Here is an 18,025-nt window from a genome sequence, read left to right on the forward strand (position 1 = left end):
GTCTAATACATTAATTTTGAGCTTAAAGTTCTTCTATTATAACCCCAATTCTAAATATCACAATTCAAATCATCATTGTCATGGAATTTTTTGACATACTTTTTAATGGATATATAAACATAAAATTGTAGAAAAAATGTGGGGCAAACTCAAAATAGTAAACTTAAAATCAAATATATCAAGAACTTTTCTTGTTAGTGCCATTGAATGAGGTGCTGGTAAAGATCTGGAGTGGATCTCAAAGCACCTTCACTTTCACTGCTGCTAATGTGCTAAGTGCTAAAACTAAATCACTGACACTGTGTGTATTAGGATAGATAAAATGCACAGAGTTACTTGCCATACAGGAATAGTAAAGTGAGATAACCTTAAACTTCACACCTCTATTTAATAGTATCCTTTTAACTTTGTGCATTGATTCTCTTTTGTAAACAAAAATAAACTCTGATAAAACCATCAAAGCCATCAGGATTGGTTTTTATCCTGTACAAAAGAAATGATAACACAACCTGGGTTCTATTAGAATGTCAATACATCAACCATGAAGGCCATGAAAACTGTATATCAGCCTTGATGAAAACCATTTCCTGTACAGGCAAATATAAATAACTACCATTAAATTAACATTAATGTCACAGGAAATTCTCCAAATGTAGCCATCATAATTGCTTTGTCAAAATATTTGAGATGAATTGAAAAAATGAACATGATAACATTTAAGAATTTTCTGACATTTATAGCACAATAAACCGAGGAATTAACTTACAAATTTCATTGATGCGATCCTCTGGTAGCATTGGTTCCGTAGGTACGTCAGGATCTGTTCAGGCAGAAATTTTAATTAAAATACTAACAGAAAACAAACTGCAGAAAAAATATACACATTTAGAAGTCGGGACTGAGGGCTGAATGGAGGCTTTGTAACCTTCAAAACTAAAAGCCTTACCTTTACAGTCTGTCATGCTGAGGCCATTGAGAACCTTAATGTCATCCACAGCAATGTCCCCCCAGCTCTTTCTCTCCACTAGACCTTCAATCACCACCTTGAGAAAAGCACACAGTGACTTTTTGGCAACTGTTTTCTTGAATGCCTCAGTGGCAAGGGCTCAGATCTATTTGTTCCGTAGTTGAAAGTAGAACAGGTTTCTTTTCAAAGTCCAAGAAAGCTTTGATTTACCTGATAAGGTTTGTTAGTGCGTGGCACAAGGACACGTCCTTCCCTCCAGCGGTTGCCTTGGTGACCACTCACTGTCCATAGCAGGATGTCAGCTGGTCCGTCAACTGTCTGCTTGCGCTGTTTAATATGCAAGGTGCCAATGTGCGGGCCGAACATGTGGTACCAGAAGGACACACAAAGGTCAGAGTCTGGGGAGCTGACAACGGGACTGACCAGCCGAGCCACCTCTGTCTCTTGAGGGCCTGTTGCTAAGGTGTAGATGAAGTTCCCAGATCCACCTGTTGGATGAATGAACTTGTATCACTGACTGAGCAGAAACAAGACACTCAGAAATACTTCTGAGTGGTAATCTTGAAGACCTTCACCTGTGTGATCCATGTTAGGTCCGGTGTTAAGGGTGGGAGTGCCACTGGACTGGATCTGCCACCTTGAGCCGGTATCCTCTGATGTCCAGCTGCAAAAGGATGGGTCGCTGGCCCAGCCAAAGTCACAGGCAAACCACAGGAAAGCTGCAAATGTGACAAAGAGAGATCAACAACAGGTCCTTACAGAAATCACATTTCATTTCCTTCCTTATTCCAAAAGGAGAATCTGTGAAAAGCTTTGGGCTTCACCCCAACAATGACCATGATTCAACTGCAGACTGATCTTTGAGGCTTTACCAATTTATTCTGATCAGCTATAGACAGTAGAGGGCAGCAAAGGACTATGGGATGTAGAGTCCCACCACTGGGGGAAGATAAAAACAGCTAACTCAGGAGGGAGACTGAGACAGAAGGGAAGTTTGAGCCCTGACATCAGAAAGAGAGCAACCCTACATTGTAGATGTCTTGCAGGCCGTACATCTTGGCTATAGTTAATGATGTCTTTTAATGAATATAACAGGGAGTATAAAGAAAGATGTAAAGGGACTCTAGGAGAAGGCACAAAGAAAGGGACAAGGGAAGAGGAAGATGGGGTCTTCTGAGTATGATGTCCAGTTGAGAAAGCAACATTCACAGCAACCCACAGAGAGCTCACGATTTTAATGAGAGTGGGGACTTGAGGTTTTGAAGACAGCTATGGTAACAGTGCTGGGGCCCCATTCCAACAATGCGTTCCCCCATGGACACACGCAGTGCTGAAGAAGGCACCACAGAGGAAAAAATGCGTGGGAGCTCGAGCTTTAGTGCTGCTCAAATTGGATAAAGAAAGACTTCCAAGGAACACAAGGGAGTGAGATGTTTGGGATGGTTGCCACACCCTTAAACTCCAGCATGTGATGCCTCTGGAGATATGAGGCCGTTCTCCAAATGACGAAATATATGGGCCAATGTTCTTTTTAATAACAAGGATGTTTTATGTGGTTTCTGTAGGAGATGATTCTATTTTACCCATTAAACACAAAGGATGTAATTCCCAAGTAGAGCCACATTTCAGATGCCAGGCAACTTCTATTCGAGAAATCCCATTCCCAATTAAAATATCTTTTTTTTTTTTTACTTCATTCTGGGGAGACTTTGATGGTCGCTGACGACAAGTTCTGGACAACAGCTACTAACTGAATTGGTTATTTGATAAAAAGAAAACAGATTTTTTTTTGCTACATCCTCTGAGATTAGGGTGCTCGGCACACATGCACCCACACTTATTCACAGACCTGATTAGTATATGCATGGATTGAGATTCTTGAAATGAAAATTCAAGAGAGGTAAGTGTTTACCCACAAACACATATTATCTATGCCCGCACAAATATACATACACACCTACACCTCAGCTCTCATTTATTATCATAGCCCCAGCAGACTGCAGACAGACCACAGAGCCAGCTGATAGAGTGAAGGGGGCTGGGTGGAGCCTATGGCCCATTAGCCAAGGTCAGACTGGGGCACAGCCTCTCAGCTGGCTGCTGCCTCATCAACCCCGTATAGGAGACAGTGCTGTGTATGTATGTGTGTGTGTGTGTGTGTGTGTGTGTGTCCATGTGGCCCCAAAGCACACCTAATTTCCTGTGGTCATTTGCATTGTGCTTTCCTGTTTGGTACTGTGTGTTCAGTGTGTGTATATGTCGGCCCAGTGATTAGTGATTATGCTGAGAAGGCAGCAGCAGAGCACCAGTGCTAATCATCAGCTAGTCCTGCATCACACAACCTCGCTCACCCTGTCAGCGGGAGCCTCTCAGGGCCATATCATCAGCTTTAATAACAGACACACATCAGAGCAGAGAGGGTGCCTTGAGCAGGCAATCATTAACTAAGGTATAGCTCTCGATAAATATATGAAAATTAATTCCAAGCCAACTTTGAGCAGTTTAATATTTACCCCTTCAAGACTGTGATATGCAGTGGTGGAATGTAACCAACTACACTTACTCAACTTAAGTACAAATTTGAGGTACTTTGTCCATTTTATGATACTTGATACTTGTAATCCATCCATATCAGAGGCAAATATTATACTTTTTAGTAATTTCTATTTGTCTGACAACTGTAGTTACTGGTGCTTTTTAACCCTATAACATCAAACGTATCATATTTGATACATGAGTTTTGAAGCCATCTACATAATCAGTGTGATTTTTTTTTCTTGAAAAACCTGATGTATTTAATTAGATACATGCAATACATGGATAATGCACCAGGAAGGAGAAATTCATTCACCAGAGGCCTTTCCAGTGACACTAAATGAGGAAGGAGGCAGAACTTTGCTAGTTTTGAAAAGGAATTACCAATTTGTTAGACATGTCTGTGTTATATTATGTTTTTGTTTGTTCAAAAATAATAATATTTGAGCATTGAAACCAGATGTATCACATATGATACAAAATTGAAACTCATACATGGAAATTGATATTTAAAAATGTTTTTTGGGGGTTGTTCAGAAGGACCAACAAAGGCTGCAGTTTCAAAGAAGTGGAATTTTCTGTCAGTGATTTAATGGTTCAGGCTTTACAGGGTTAAGGTACAAAATGTGTTTTTGTATCTTGGAATTGCATTTTTATTTCCAACGTGTGAACAGATCACAATGTACCTTGAAACAATTAAGAGTTTCCCATATGTCTTGGTTGCCTACAGCTGATTCAAATTTTTATGTGGAGGACTCAGATGACGACCCAGAGTGCCTCAGTGCAACTTGTAACACTAGCTAGCTACTGTTAGCTTACACACAACATAGACTCCAACAAAAACTTCTCATCAGCATACAAGCATGGGTGAATCTTAGACAAGTATGCACAATGGATAATTCAGCAACCTCTTAAAATACAATAAGCTTGTTATTCCCAGCCTTTTGGCACTGAAATATTTGAAAGCCAGGTGTATCTGTGTTGATTTAGTTTTAGTCTATGATAACTGTGCACACAAGCAGTGCTTTTTCTCTTTTCTTACATGGTGAGAAATGGTTTCATGTCAATAAATCTTCAAGTCATTAAAGAGATTACAGTAAAAGACCTGTCCCATTAATCATCTCAAGCTTTGTCTGCTGTCCCTGTAAATGAAACTAGATGTAAAGCAACATAATTACACTCTGACGCTTCAGTAATAATCTAATTATTTCATATATTTCAGTCTGAGAGAGTAAATCAATATCAAACCAATATCAATAAATCATGTAGCTGATATTGTTACTTGGGTGGAATTTTATTAATAAGATGCCTTAATGTATTATTTATGTGATTATTTCACCCTAAAGCAAAAACCCCATGCTTCATAGGTGAGTAGTGAGATCAGTGATGTGATGAAAAAGTATTAGCATTGTCGGCTCACCTGGGATGGTGTCCACTTCAACAGTAGTGGTCTCCGGTGTCGTGCTACCACCTGCCACAACACAATACATGTGTTAGCCTAGCTTTGCACACTGTTGTTTATTTCACTGTACCATGCACTGTATTCAAGCTACCTAATTTAGCTCATCAACACATGCCTTGCCTTATCTTTGTTCTCAGGAGTGCCCTCCCTTGGTAAATCTACCATGAGGCACTTATGTAATACATTCAGAACAAGTGACTGAGACAGTGCCATGCTCATCATTAGAGACTGCTGGTTAATGGGGAGTGCAGGCAGCAGTGCAGGCTCAGAGTCACTGGGTTAGTGGGAAATGAGGCCAAGAGGAATCAGTGGAAAACGAGGCAGAGGTAGGGGAGAGACGAGAAGAGAGGGAGGCAGAGCTCGCTCTAGTTACGTTTCGGAGCAGGTGTGTGCATGGATGCACGTTTGTCGATCTCTGCTGCAAACGTGATAATCTTCCCCTGTGAGTTTGCAGAGGTGGAGGTAAGTGGGGGTGGGGGAGCTACAGGTGCAGCTAATTACAGCCATGTACATGCCAGAGCTTGTGGGTTCGTGCATGTGTGCTTTTGAGTGTGTACGCCAGTAGATGGCAGATTAGCCGCGGTACTGAATCGAAATATGGCAAAGAGCAGCAGCAGAGGCAGGAAAGCAGTGAAGGTGGTTGGCGGCATCGAATCGGGGGAGCAGATAGAGTGTGAGCCATAGCAGAAGGAGATGGAAGAAAGGGGAAGGAGGGAGAGGGTTGGTAGCAGTCTCATGAGGGCGATGTTAGCACCTGTCACGTCGTAGTCATCACCTGTGCCACTGTGGCAGCTCGCCTGGTCATCGTCACACTCATCAGATGGAGTGGTGCTTGGAATTTGCGTTGTAGGCGGGAGCGTAGGAGCTAGAAGATAAAGAAGAAAGGTAGGTTAGATTTTAAATAGACACAAAATGAGCTGATGGTAGTTGTTTGCTTCATCGTGTTACATATCACATTTGATCACAGGGAAATTTCTGGCAAACTTGAGATGGATAAAAGTTCATAGACTCTGAACTAGATGACATTGCTATTTTTCCACCTCTATGTTGCTAATCTTTCTTATCACAAATGATACCCTATTACCCCTACTCTCAAAGACAAGTATTTTTCAATCTTCCTTCAATGTTATATGTGACTTTGTGTTGTATTATGTCTGCAAAGTTTGAGGGTTTTCTAACATCCATCTGTTGAAGGAAAATGGTTCTTTGTTCACCAAAAAGGTGAATTTAACCCATAAAGACCCAAATGGCTACCACCAACCAAAACAATCCACTGATCAAAAATGTTTAATATCTGTTGATCCACTAATCATATCAATACATCTAAATAATTGACGTAAAATACAGTTTGTCATCTTTTCATGGTCATCAGATACAATCCATTTGGACGTTCAGAGGCTCCATAGTGAATCTGGAAACACCGTCATCTTCTACAACATTCATTCACCACTTAAACCCATGGAGTCTGAAGAATGACAGTGGGTGGAGACACTTGGTTTATGCTCAGTTAATGATATATTTTGCTGAATTAGTCACTTTTTCTTTAAGTTTCCTCTATTTTTAATATAATAACATCATGAGCTTTTATGAACATCTCCATGATCAGTGAATTAAATATAGGAAAATACATGATTTTCACTGAAAAACACAAAATACAGAGGATAGTGTTAGAATAAATGATGATGAATCACTTATGAAAGGTGAAATATAGAGAAAAATTAATTTGGGAACTAACATAAAAGTAGTACTGGGTTAAATGACTGACATACTAGCAGGATTTGTTATATCACAAAAGACTTTTTAAGATTTTAGAGTGATTTTGAAAGACATATTGATGAATATTTGTATATTCCATTTTCACTGTGGATAGACAATCCAAGGTCTTGAACTTTTAGAGAAAACATATTTAACTCTTATTATTAATCATTACAGAGTACTTTTTATCATGCATGATAATATGACTAAAGGGGCTGAAGGTAGCTTGTACAATTACTTCATAGGCAAAACTTTTGTTTTTTAAAAAGCACAAAGAAACCCTGTGTACAACCTCAGCACGCTCCACCCACAGCTACAAACTGAGCCTCAATCTTGGTTTGAGCTATTAGCATCCTGTTTTTTATCAGGCTGTGGAGGTGGATGTGTATAAATAGGGCTGAAGCTAAAATATGGTGTGCAGGGAACTGAAACTCAAAGATGCAGAGGCAGGGCTTGGTATTGGCTATAGGCAGGGCATGTGGCTGCCATAGAAGGGCCTATCATTATGGCCCGGCTACACTTGGATGTGGCTGAGATCCACTCCACACTCCACTGCCATACAGCCGTCCTGTGGTGTGTGTGTGTGCATTTGTGTGTTTACACTAACTGAGTAATGAACGGGCTTCCCCAGTGCAGAGGGAATAAGAAGGAAAAGAGATGAGGATGGTGGAGAGAGAGGAGGAAACAGATAGATCAGGTCCTGAAAAATGCATGTGTGAGTTTGTGTGAACATGTGCAAGCCAGTACTCTTGCTTTCCCCCTCAGCTGGATGAAATATGAGGCAGATCAGCCCCTGTCAGATTCGGGGTGGGGAAGGTCAGGGATGGGGTCAGCACTGCATCAGGGGAGCCTCTCACAGAAATGAGGATTTAGCCCTCCTGCTATAGCCTTCTACACCCACACAGGTGCTTGTACACTCACCCACAGTACAAGCACTTGCGTGTGTGTATGTGATAGTGGTGGTGTATACATGCCTGCAACCACATGTTTGGCAGGTTGAGAGTTGAGGTTGCAGATCTGTGTGTCTATGAGTCTGTGGTGTGTTTGGCATTAACACCAAAAACAAGCATTATCATCTGACTAAAGCTCCCGGTGGGACTCTATAAGGCTTACAACTGAACGGGCCTCCCTGAAATCCAATATGTAAATCCACTTAGGGCTAGCCCGCGACACACTCTTATATTGCTGAGCTGTGCCTGCGCTAAATCAGCTTTAGTAGCAGATAGAGAGGTAGAAAAAAATGATAATTTTAAAGATTGTATATGCAGCAAAGGTGGAATGTAACTACTTTCAGCCAAGTACCGACTAATTTCATTTTCGGGCAACTTTATACTTGTACTCCACTACATCTGACAGAATAATGTGTTTTTTATTCCATTACGTTTGTGTGACAGCTTGAGTTACTTTTCTGACTACAGTTTGTAGTCTTCCTGTCTTGTGGAAAGTACTTACTTCCAAATGTTTTGCTTCTGAATGTTTGTCAAAAACTGATGATTGAAGTGTTCCTTAGGAAGCAAGTAAACATTTTAACTCTAGTATTGTCACTGGTTTTCTGAGCTCATGAAAAATGGACTTTGAGATATGTGGTTCTCACAAGACAGTAGTGCTACAAACATACAATGATATTAAAGAACATGATGTTTTGATATAGATTAAACTACTCAGCAGTATATGAAATAGTTACAATGGGCTCGACAGTAAACATCTACAGCAGTACAATGTGACACCTTAGTCCAGCAGTAATATTAAAACAAAAATATCATTATTTAACTGCTCAATGATCTCTCTTACTTTTCATACTTAAGACATTCAATATGGGAAATTCATGAATACCTGTGTGCTGACATGAAAGTGGTGTTTTATGTTCTAGGTAGAGTCTGTTTTAGGCTGGGAATCAGACGTTAAGCTAATCACTGTCTCCACTGCTAACATGTGATCATCATAACATGAGCTCTAACAAAAACTTAATGTAAGAACTCAAGGAAATTATATATATATATATATATATATATATATATATATATATATATATATTTTTTTTTTTTTTTTTTTTTTTTTTTTTTTTTTTTTTCAAGTACACTTTGCTGTTCATACTTACATGCTTTCTTGAATAAGGTTTTGAACTTTTTCTTGTAGTGGAATATTTTGACAGGATAGTATCAGTAGATTTACCCACCACTGCTATGTGATCTCTTAAAAGAAGAAAGACATGCAGAGGTTGTGAAGAGTGTGACACGGGCCAGGCTGGAATAATCCAGCTGGGCCAGGTGGGCTTTCATTTGATCCCATCTAGAAGTGGCTCGCTATGAGGGCAGCTTTGATGTTACAGAGCAACAAGTCTTAGTGTCCCTTGTAGGGATAAAGAGCTGGAGTTGGACAGCTGTGAGCTCAGTGCAAAAAGCCCTCACGCACATCTTAAAATAACCTGGACTGTGGCGAAGACATTTAGAGCAAGCTACTTACAGCTTGTCATTAGCTAGGATGATAGATAGCTTACCTGCATGTGTGTGTCAAATGTGAATACATGGACATACAAGTCTGTAAATAAACATACCAAGCCTAGCTGCGTGAGGTCACATCATGTAAAGAATGTTATGTGAAGAAATGTAAAGACACAATCACAGAAGGGGATACAAATGTCATTGCCAAGGTAAAAATGATGCCACAGCTGGAAATGTCATCAGTATGAGGAAAAGGCTTCACTCTGGATAATAACTCTGCTACTATTGGTACAAACGTCATTACTGCTTGTGGAGAAATCATCACCATAAGGCGAAATGTCATCCTCATGGGTGGAAATGCCATTTCTTTCTTTCCTCTTTGCATATTTTCGCACCAAAACTGGTAGTGCTGAATGCATTTTTACCTTCTATCTCGCATCCCAGGAGCTCAAGTCGAAGGCCCATCCCAGCAGGAGTGGCCCTCTCTGGGTAAATTCTGATGAAACGGGTCAGCAGGGGCTCCACCGTCCTCAGCTCAGGAGTGTCATAGTTGCTGTTCCCTTCAAATATCTGGCAGGGTTGGGGAAGAGTGGCAGAGACACAGGAGAAAGGGTGAGTGGAAAGAGACTTAAAGCACAATAATGGTCATAATGACACTAGTGGGATTTTGACTGATAACAGCTCCCGAATACTGGCACCCCCCCAACTACATATATAGGCTTTCTGAAAACCACAGGATGGCTGGAGGGGTGACAGCTGCAGGGGAAATGGAAAGATGATGGGGAACAGCAGAAGATGACCAGATCTCTGTCATTTTACTGACATTTTTGCATAGCTTTGGCAGCTGACGTAGGGGAGGACAGTAGAAAAGACATGATGACACACACCTCTGTCAAAGACAACTTTGAGCTCTGTCTTTGATTCACAGCAAGACAAGAAATAAGGAAAAGAGGAGGGTGTGGGATTCGAGACAGATATGGAAGAAAAGAAGCAGAAACAGGATGGAAGTGGATTAATTGGTGTGATCACGTGAAGCAGACTGGTGTGCCTTCGATGCTGGGAACCTCTTAGGCTAAGGGAGAGAGGCAGCTAACTAGGACAGAAGGGATATAGATCCCCCTCACTCCCTTCATAAATCAACCATCAGCCCATCTGGATCAGATTTATGCCCTGTCAGGGATGCTTGTAATTGGGGACGGGCTGTTGCAGCTCTTCTTGGAGGTGTGTGTGCTTGTGTATGTGCTCATCTAGCACACACACACATACATATATATGTATATATATATATATATATATATATATATATATATATATATATATATATATATATATATATATATATATATATATATATACACACACACACACACACACACACAGATGTGTGTATGTGTATGAACGTGCACATGCATTCAGCAAAATGTTGGTAGATAAATCTTGGGTTGCTTCTCCATGTTACACATTCTTTCCTCTCTCGTCCTTGGCCCCCCCACCCCTCTTTCCTCTCTAGAAGGTTTCACTATCCATTGATAGGGTTGAACGGTAGGTGTTGTGCTGAATACCAAACAGGAAAAGAGAACTGGGAAAGGACTTTGAGAGACTTGAGATGCTTATCCTAATGTGATTCAAAGCACTGCTGAAATTGACTTGCCATGACTGCTGAATGACTCACGACTACCAACTCAACACTGTGGTGAAAACTGACTAAAGAGTCATAATGTGAATCAATGTTCTGAGGTATCTGTGAGACATTTTTAGAGGAATCATTTCAAATAATTTTCCACAACACTGTTAGAATTCAGAAGATCAATGTTCTTCAGTTCCCTAGAAAGATGTTTTTAAGACAGGAACTGAGGTCTTTTGTGTTCCATCACGTGACCACGTGTACTGTGTTTATAATGTCTTATGTCTTATGTATGTGATGTATGTGCTTGCGTTATCTTCACTGTAATTCTTTCGAAGGATTTGGGTTGGGCGCATGCGCACGCAGCGACTGGTAGTGAGCGAGAGCTTGCTGCAAAACAAATCTACCCACGGGTACAAATAAAGTCACCTTGAAGCTTGAACCTTATGATTAAGATTCTGATCTGTGACCAGGATTCAGACTTATATCCCAATGATTTTGCATCTTAAGCACTATTATGGATATTATGGCCCAATCCCACCTCCATACCACTTCCTTGTTAAAATCATTTAGATTTTACTTTTAATTAACACAAATTAAGGATACTGCATTGTTTTGTGTGTGTGTGTGTGTGTGTGTGTGTTTTTTGCATTAATATTTATGAAAACATTCAATTTATTAAATCTATTTTTCCCTGCACTAGCAGCCATGATAGCTTCAGTTAGTAAAGCATTCTGGGAATTTTCTTTGGCCATTCTGTTTGGAGTCTGCATTTGAAAATGCTTGTTTGCCTGAATTGGTAATAGTCCCCCCCACCCCCTCACTAGGGGGTGAGGAAAGGCCAAACATGAAGAACTGGTGTTAAGTATACAATGAAGACACAGTCAAAGAAAACATCTTACCTTTGGCTTGTTTGCATTGGTGTCCAACACCATCCTCCACTCAGAGCCATTGTTGCTGTAGCCAAGGCGAAACTTCTTCATGAACACCTTGTTCTCACGGTGCTTCCCTCCCTGGATGATCAACCCCTTCACCAGCTTCTCCTCACCCAGGTCCACTTGCAGCCATTCGTTTGTGAAGGGCTGTGGCTGAGGCAACAATGTCCACCCAGTCCGACTTGTCAGAAGACGAGCGTTTTCTGGAACCCAGTTCCGGTCCGTGTGGGATGATGCAGCGATCTGGTTGTCAGTGATCAAACCTGAAACCATACCCAGCATGCCCGAGCATGGATACTCTACAAGAAAAAAAGGGAAAGGTAGAGGTGCTTAATGTTTTTGTTGGACACTAATGAAAAACCTGCAGAGAAGATTCATGTATATCCAAACAATGGTTTGATCTGCATCCAAAGACCCAATGTTCAACATGCTACAAGTTTAGTTTAGTGAGTTTGAGGTATGTATGGGTACAACAGGGACAGTAAAAGTCAAAGTGAGGAAGACAATTCCCTAAACTCTTTGTGATGTTTCTGTGATCTCTCCCTCTATTCTCTTTCTCTGTGTCTGCAGATCTCATGCATACTAATTTCTCTGCCTGAAGCGGTTGTCTCCAGGCAGCCAATTAAAATCCTGCTCTCGGTTGGTGCTTCCACCTCCTGCATTCAGGGAGCGCTTTTTCTTTTCATCTCCCTTATCCCTCCTCCTCCCCTCCCTCTATAGACTCGCGCACACAAAAACACATTCTCTTTGTGTTTCTCTACTGCATCTACCTTCTGCTTCACAGCTGTCAACATCTGTGGGACCATGCCTTTAAACACCTCGTTCTTTCCTGACCATGTTTTCAGAAGTTTCCTCTTCTCCTTTTATTTTACTCCTCTAATCTTCTGGTATCTTAACTCTCTGTTGGTTTTTGATAAATCGACCCTCTGTTTTCAAAGGCAGACGGCTGGTTTTTTCACATCCTTTATTCTCCATGACAGGCCTTAATATCCAGAGCCGAACAGGATAACAACTTGTTGCTACAGCTTGGAGGCTTCTGCATGCCTTTAACATATTTTATTTTAGCTTTCCATGCACTGTCCCTGTTATTAATGGTTACAATGAATTTTAACACGAAATTTCATTGTTACTTCACTGTTGGACCATTGGATTTCTTGTGTTGGAGTTAATGCCAGGGTTACCTTTCAGCCGTGTATGAAACTAATGCAGTTTAGGTTTGGTGTTTTAGCCACATTCTAAATGAAGTCTAAATGAAGTCTAACAGATACATTTTAGTCTTATAGTTCTTCTGTTATAATGCTGATCCTTTGAAAGAGTTTGATGAAAAGGGTAGATGTTAAAAGGTTACATCTTCTTTCCCACCTTCCTTTAGCTCATAATTTAGAGACATTGGATGGGGGAGCCATTGTAAGCAATAAAATATTTACTATCTGCCTCTCCTTGAGGAATAAATCTGTGCATTATTAGATTTCTGATGTTTGTGTGAGACAAAGTGTTCACTTTACCGCTGCTTCCAGGGAAAACAAATGAAGAACTGATCATTTTGGAGCTCTATTTATAGTTATCTAACGTAGCACCTAAACAGACGTATGAGCCAAATCAGTGGTTTTTCACTCTAAAAAAAGTCTATCAGAGCAAAAGGAACAAATGCTGGCAGTGTGGAGGCCTCCACTGTTTTAAGGGTTTTTCATTTCTTTCTTTCTTTCTTTCTTTCTTTCTTTCTTTCTTTCTTTCTTTCTTTCTTTCTTTCTTTCTTTCTTTCTTTCTTTCTTCCTTCCTTCCTTCCTTCCTTCCTTCCTTCCTTCCTTCCTTCCTTCCTTTCTTTCTTCTTTCTTTCTTTCTTTCTTTCTTCTTTCTTTCTTTCTTTCGTCTTTGGCCAAGATCTGTTTGAGAGTGATCACAGGAGCTAGCCTCTGGCAGAGCAAAGCTAAGACTCTGCACACTCGCTGCCTTTGAAGTGCGAGGATATGTGAGAAAGGTAAATGTGTGCAATTGAGAGTGTGCGCAACTGATCTGACTTTAGATACTTTCTGAACTCCCCGGGTCATCTGGAGCTGTTAATCGACTTCAGCTGCGATCACAGCAGCTACCGAGATGGCAGGCACGCGATGACACACCCAGAGGAACAAACATGTGTGTGTTGGCGGACTCTCAAGTGTGTAGATGGTGATATGTGGTTATGTGGGCCCCGTTTAGGGTTTGGGTGGAGCATCAGTGGTTCATCACAGATATTTATACACCATGGCATATTTACAAACAACCGGGCGGTGGACTTTTTTATTAATGAGAAGCTGTTTGTATTTGGAAGGGCATGCAACACAGGTGGTGTGGCCATGATAATTTGGGGGACACATCTTGCAGCATCTGTTGAACTCCTCCTCTGCTCTGATGTCTGAATTATGGTTCAAAAAGTGGAAACAGACACTTTGAAATATTTAAAAATAACTTTTTTTTTTACATGTTTAGGCAGCTACCATACAGTGGTAGAAAAAGTTTCCACATTCTTTAGATCAATAAAAGTATGAATGCATGCAAAATCTTTACATGCAAGAATTACTAGCAAAATATAATTAAAATAGGAAAATTAAAAGGTTGATTTTACTGTTTTACCACTACATATGATCTTTTTGAAAATCCACTACCATTGGCTACTTTAATATACAGCAATGCATCATACTCCATAAGACTGTAATATGTTTATAGTGTTTCTGTCCTATGAGAACCATACAACATATCTCTAAAAACTCAACTTTTTATGAGTTCAGAAAAAAACATTTGCTTTCAACTTTGTGGTGCATTTTCCAGTGAATCTGGAAAGGTTTTAAAACTTTATTTACTTTGAGAAAGAGGATGATTTTCTCCACTTCTAAAGCTACACTTCACTCTTCAGTTTATTACAAACGTTTAGCATCAACACCACTGGAGTCCATGGTTTTTAACTGAAATTGGTTAAAGCTAAGTGTAAAAAGTAGTAATGGAGTGGAGATGTAGTGGGTAGAGGACTGTAGTGGAAGTAAAATACAAGCCTCAAATTTGGACTTAAGTTACATTCTACTACTGCTACTATGGGTGTACTGTTCAACAAAAATAACACTGATAATGCATTTAAGCTTCTTCTAACAAAAGCTTTCTAATGTTGGGGATTGACAACTATCACCACAGCAGAGGGAGTCAGTGAGTTTATGCGGCCATGAAGAGCTTGCCAGTTTCCCTCTCCCCGACTGAGTTTCTAGCATGCAGTGAAGCTGGCAGTGTCTTCAGAGCACCCAGGGGTGCTGACGTCATCACAGAGGCCCTGTGGTGACTTCGATCCTGTGATGTGTTTACGCTCTGTGCAGCAGCCTGGTCATGTGCCCGAAACACACGCCCCAGCTGTAACCCTGTTGTACCCACAGTGCCCTCGGCTATTACATGAAGCAGCCACACATGCATAAGTAGAGACTATACACTTAAGTACTTACATACACTTTACATATGAGCACAGACTAAACCTAAACCCAACCCCAGTTTGAGTCAAAGCTTCAATCTTTAGCTTTTTTGCTCTTTTTGTAAGATATCCAAAGATAACCAAATATAGAAGAATGTTACACAAACACACAAATTAACATTCAATACACATGCTCTTAAACCCTTAGAGATGCAAACAGATGTGCTAAAACTATTTGAAAGCAAGCTGCAGATGCAAACACACACCTACACACACACACACACACACACACACACACACACCTACACACACACACACGCACACACACACACACACGCACACACACACATACCACTCATTAAAATAACATCGACAAAAAGGCAAGAGATGAGAGGAGCTTTGGCAAAATCAAAGCTCTGTAAGCAAAAGACAGACTGTGGCTAAAGAGGAGGCTGAGACCAGATCAGCAGGAGGGATGAGACCACATACAGCCCACCCAGCTCCAGCTCTCTTTCTCTCTCTTTCTATCCGCCTCTGTCCCTGCCAGCTGTTGGCTGCATGTATATTGAATGAGGCACAGTGCATCTAAACATGGGGTAACATAAATAGGTAATCCTCCTTCATGTACCACTTTTCCATTATGCAGCAGCTTGCTTTAGTCTTAAAGGAGGATGCTCTACAAAATATGCTTTCTCACACTTGGCAAAGGGAAGGTGTTTGCACAATTGGGAAATACCAACTATGGTGCAACAAGAGGAAAGCTAAACATATGTCTTGGAAATTGTAGAGTCACTGGCATCGTGTACTAAAGGCAACTGAAACGGTCCACTGTATAATCAGAAAATATCTACCGTTTTGCAGTGGAAGTTTCAAACAAAGACCAAGGTGAGGTGAATGTATGCATGTGGATCTCAACAGGGACCTCAGCAGTACCAACCTGATATTTTACATCCATACACCTCGAAGCGCAGTGCGATGCCTGTTTCCCAGGTAACAGGACGGATCCGAACGAAGCGTGTCAGCGTGGGTTTGGGCAGCATCGTCTTGGCAACGTCTGTTGGGTTAGTGTTGCCTTGGAAAACCTGCAACAGGGGTAGAAGAAAAGTAAATTATTGAGAGTGTTGGGTTGAGATGCAGAGGATGTCTTTTCTGGGCTGCATTAAATTCAGAAACAGAGAGGAAAGGGAGGCAAAGATCCATATTTATTTCAAAACTGATGTGATAACAATGACACAAATATTGTTGAATCTGTAATTGAAGAAGGAAAAAATATATATTTTTATTCATCAGGTTTGGCCACTGATAAATGGTTTACCTGTCAGTTTAAAAATTGCCTAATACTTCATCTACAGCAACATTCTTCAGCACACACAGGTCGAGGCCAGTGTTGGAGAGGAGCTAGCTTATGTAATTAAAATAAAGGGTAAATGTATTGGTAAATCGGCTACAGTTACTGATTAAAAAAAAAACAAACAAAAAAAACTATTTAGTTAAATTAGTTACAACTCCAAAGGTTTGTAAAAAGCTTAAATATAGAATTTTGAGCACTGTGTTCTCCCCACCTTCTGCTGGTCGATCAAATCAATATCCAACACTCGGAGCAACCCAAATCTGCTACACCTGGTTGCATGCAAAGAACAAGTTCCAAGGTGGGAGGCCACAGTGCAGGATAAGAAAGCCTTTCAGGGCCAGAAATACGACAATGTAATTCTTATGAAACTCGACAGGTGCCAAAAACACTACCATACTTTAGAGAGTACAAATGACGTTTATAATGCCTGGTTTACATCTACGATATGTTTTTCCAACTTTTCACATTATTACGTTTGTTCAAGAGCTAATCAGAAAGTAATCAAAAAAAAAAACTTCATTACTTTGGTAAAGTTATTAAAACAGTTGCATTGTTTCATATATTTGTACAAGGGTTAACTAGTAATCTGAAACCAATTACATTTTAAAAGTAAACTTCCTAACATATAACTCACTGCCTGTGACTGTGAAACCTGAAGCTGCATGTTTTACACTGTCAGGAACAGATTGAGTCAAGTTGCCCTTTCCTCTCCTCTCCTCTAAAGATCTGCTGGAGCCTTTACTTGCAATGTTTTCAAAGGTCAGGGATGACGCTGTTCTCCCCTGGGGTCAGTTGACAGTTTACTAGCACCATACGTAGAAGCTGGTCACCCAGCAAAACAACTCCCCACAGTCCATCACATTTCATTCTGCGTAATTGAATCACACCGATGACCATGTGACCTCCTGACCTCCCTTACTAAAGTATGGGGCTTACAGGATCCCAGCTGAGATGGACAGATAGATAGGAAGACAGCAGTTGAGCTAATGTAACCTGAAGAAAAAAACAAGGATTCGGCCATTAGTCCAGTGCTGCCTTCTTTCCCCTATGCCACCCAGTCCCAGAGCAATACCTGTCAACAACGGCACTAAAAGACCTTGCAAAAACAAAGTCATCCACTCTTTAAAATGTCACGCTGAGTCTCCTCTCCACTTGCAACTGTAAAGTGGCTTTTTCCAGAGCTGTGCTAAGACGGCAAACTGCAGGCTCAGCATGTAGCAAATAGTGCCCCTCTGCACAAAAGCACTTTAGAGTCCGGAAAAACACATACTGGGCTTGCTACAGCACCTTTAAGTTGCCACTTTACAGAAGGGACTGTGAAACCATAAAACAACCCAGCCCGGGGGCATGTGTACACAACAGAACAAACACGTTTGTTTGGATGCTCTGTTGCTGTAGAGAACTTGCCTTGTTCCAGTTGTGGCCTTGTAGTCTTTCACTCAAAAATGCCTTGTGGTATTTACATGTCACCCAACATGATGGTTGTCAGAAGCCCACATGGCTTTATCTCTCTGACCCTCGGGACCCC

At 40.8% G+C, this 18,025-nt stretch overlaps 1 protein-coding gene across 1 annotated transcript in view; it reads right to left on the reverse strand.

Moving 5' to 3' along the window:
- Window positions 1-18,025, reverse strand: part of nrp1a (neuropilin 1a) — a 68,398-nt gene that overhangs the window by 3,207 nt on the left and 47,166 nt on the right. The window contains 9 exon segments of the mRNA XM_030123359.1: window positions 767-820; window positions 947-1,043; window positions 1,178-1,455; window positions 1,543-1,686; window positions 4,923-4,973; window positions 5,719-5,829; window positions 9,586-9,730; window positions 11,687-12,018; window positions 16,084-16,228. Of these exon segments, the coding sequence (XP_029979219.1) occupies window positions 767-820; window positions 947-1,043; window positions 1,178-1,455; window positions 1,543-1,686; window positions 4,923-4,973; window positions 5,719-5,829; window positions 9,586-9,730; window positions 11,687-12,018; window positions 16,084-16,228 (1,357 nt within the window).

This window comes from Sphaeramia orbicularis, chromosome 20, assembly GCF_902148855.1.
Source record: "Sphaeramia orbicularis chromosome 20, fSphaOr1.1, whole genome shotgun sequence".
Classification (NCBI taxonomy): Eukaryota; Metazoa; Chordata; class Actinopteri; order Kurtiformes; family Apogonidae; genus Sphaeramia; species Sphaeramia orbicularis.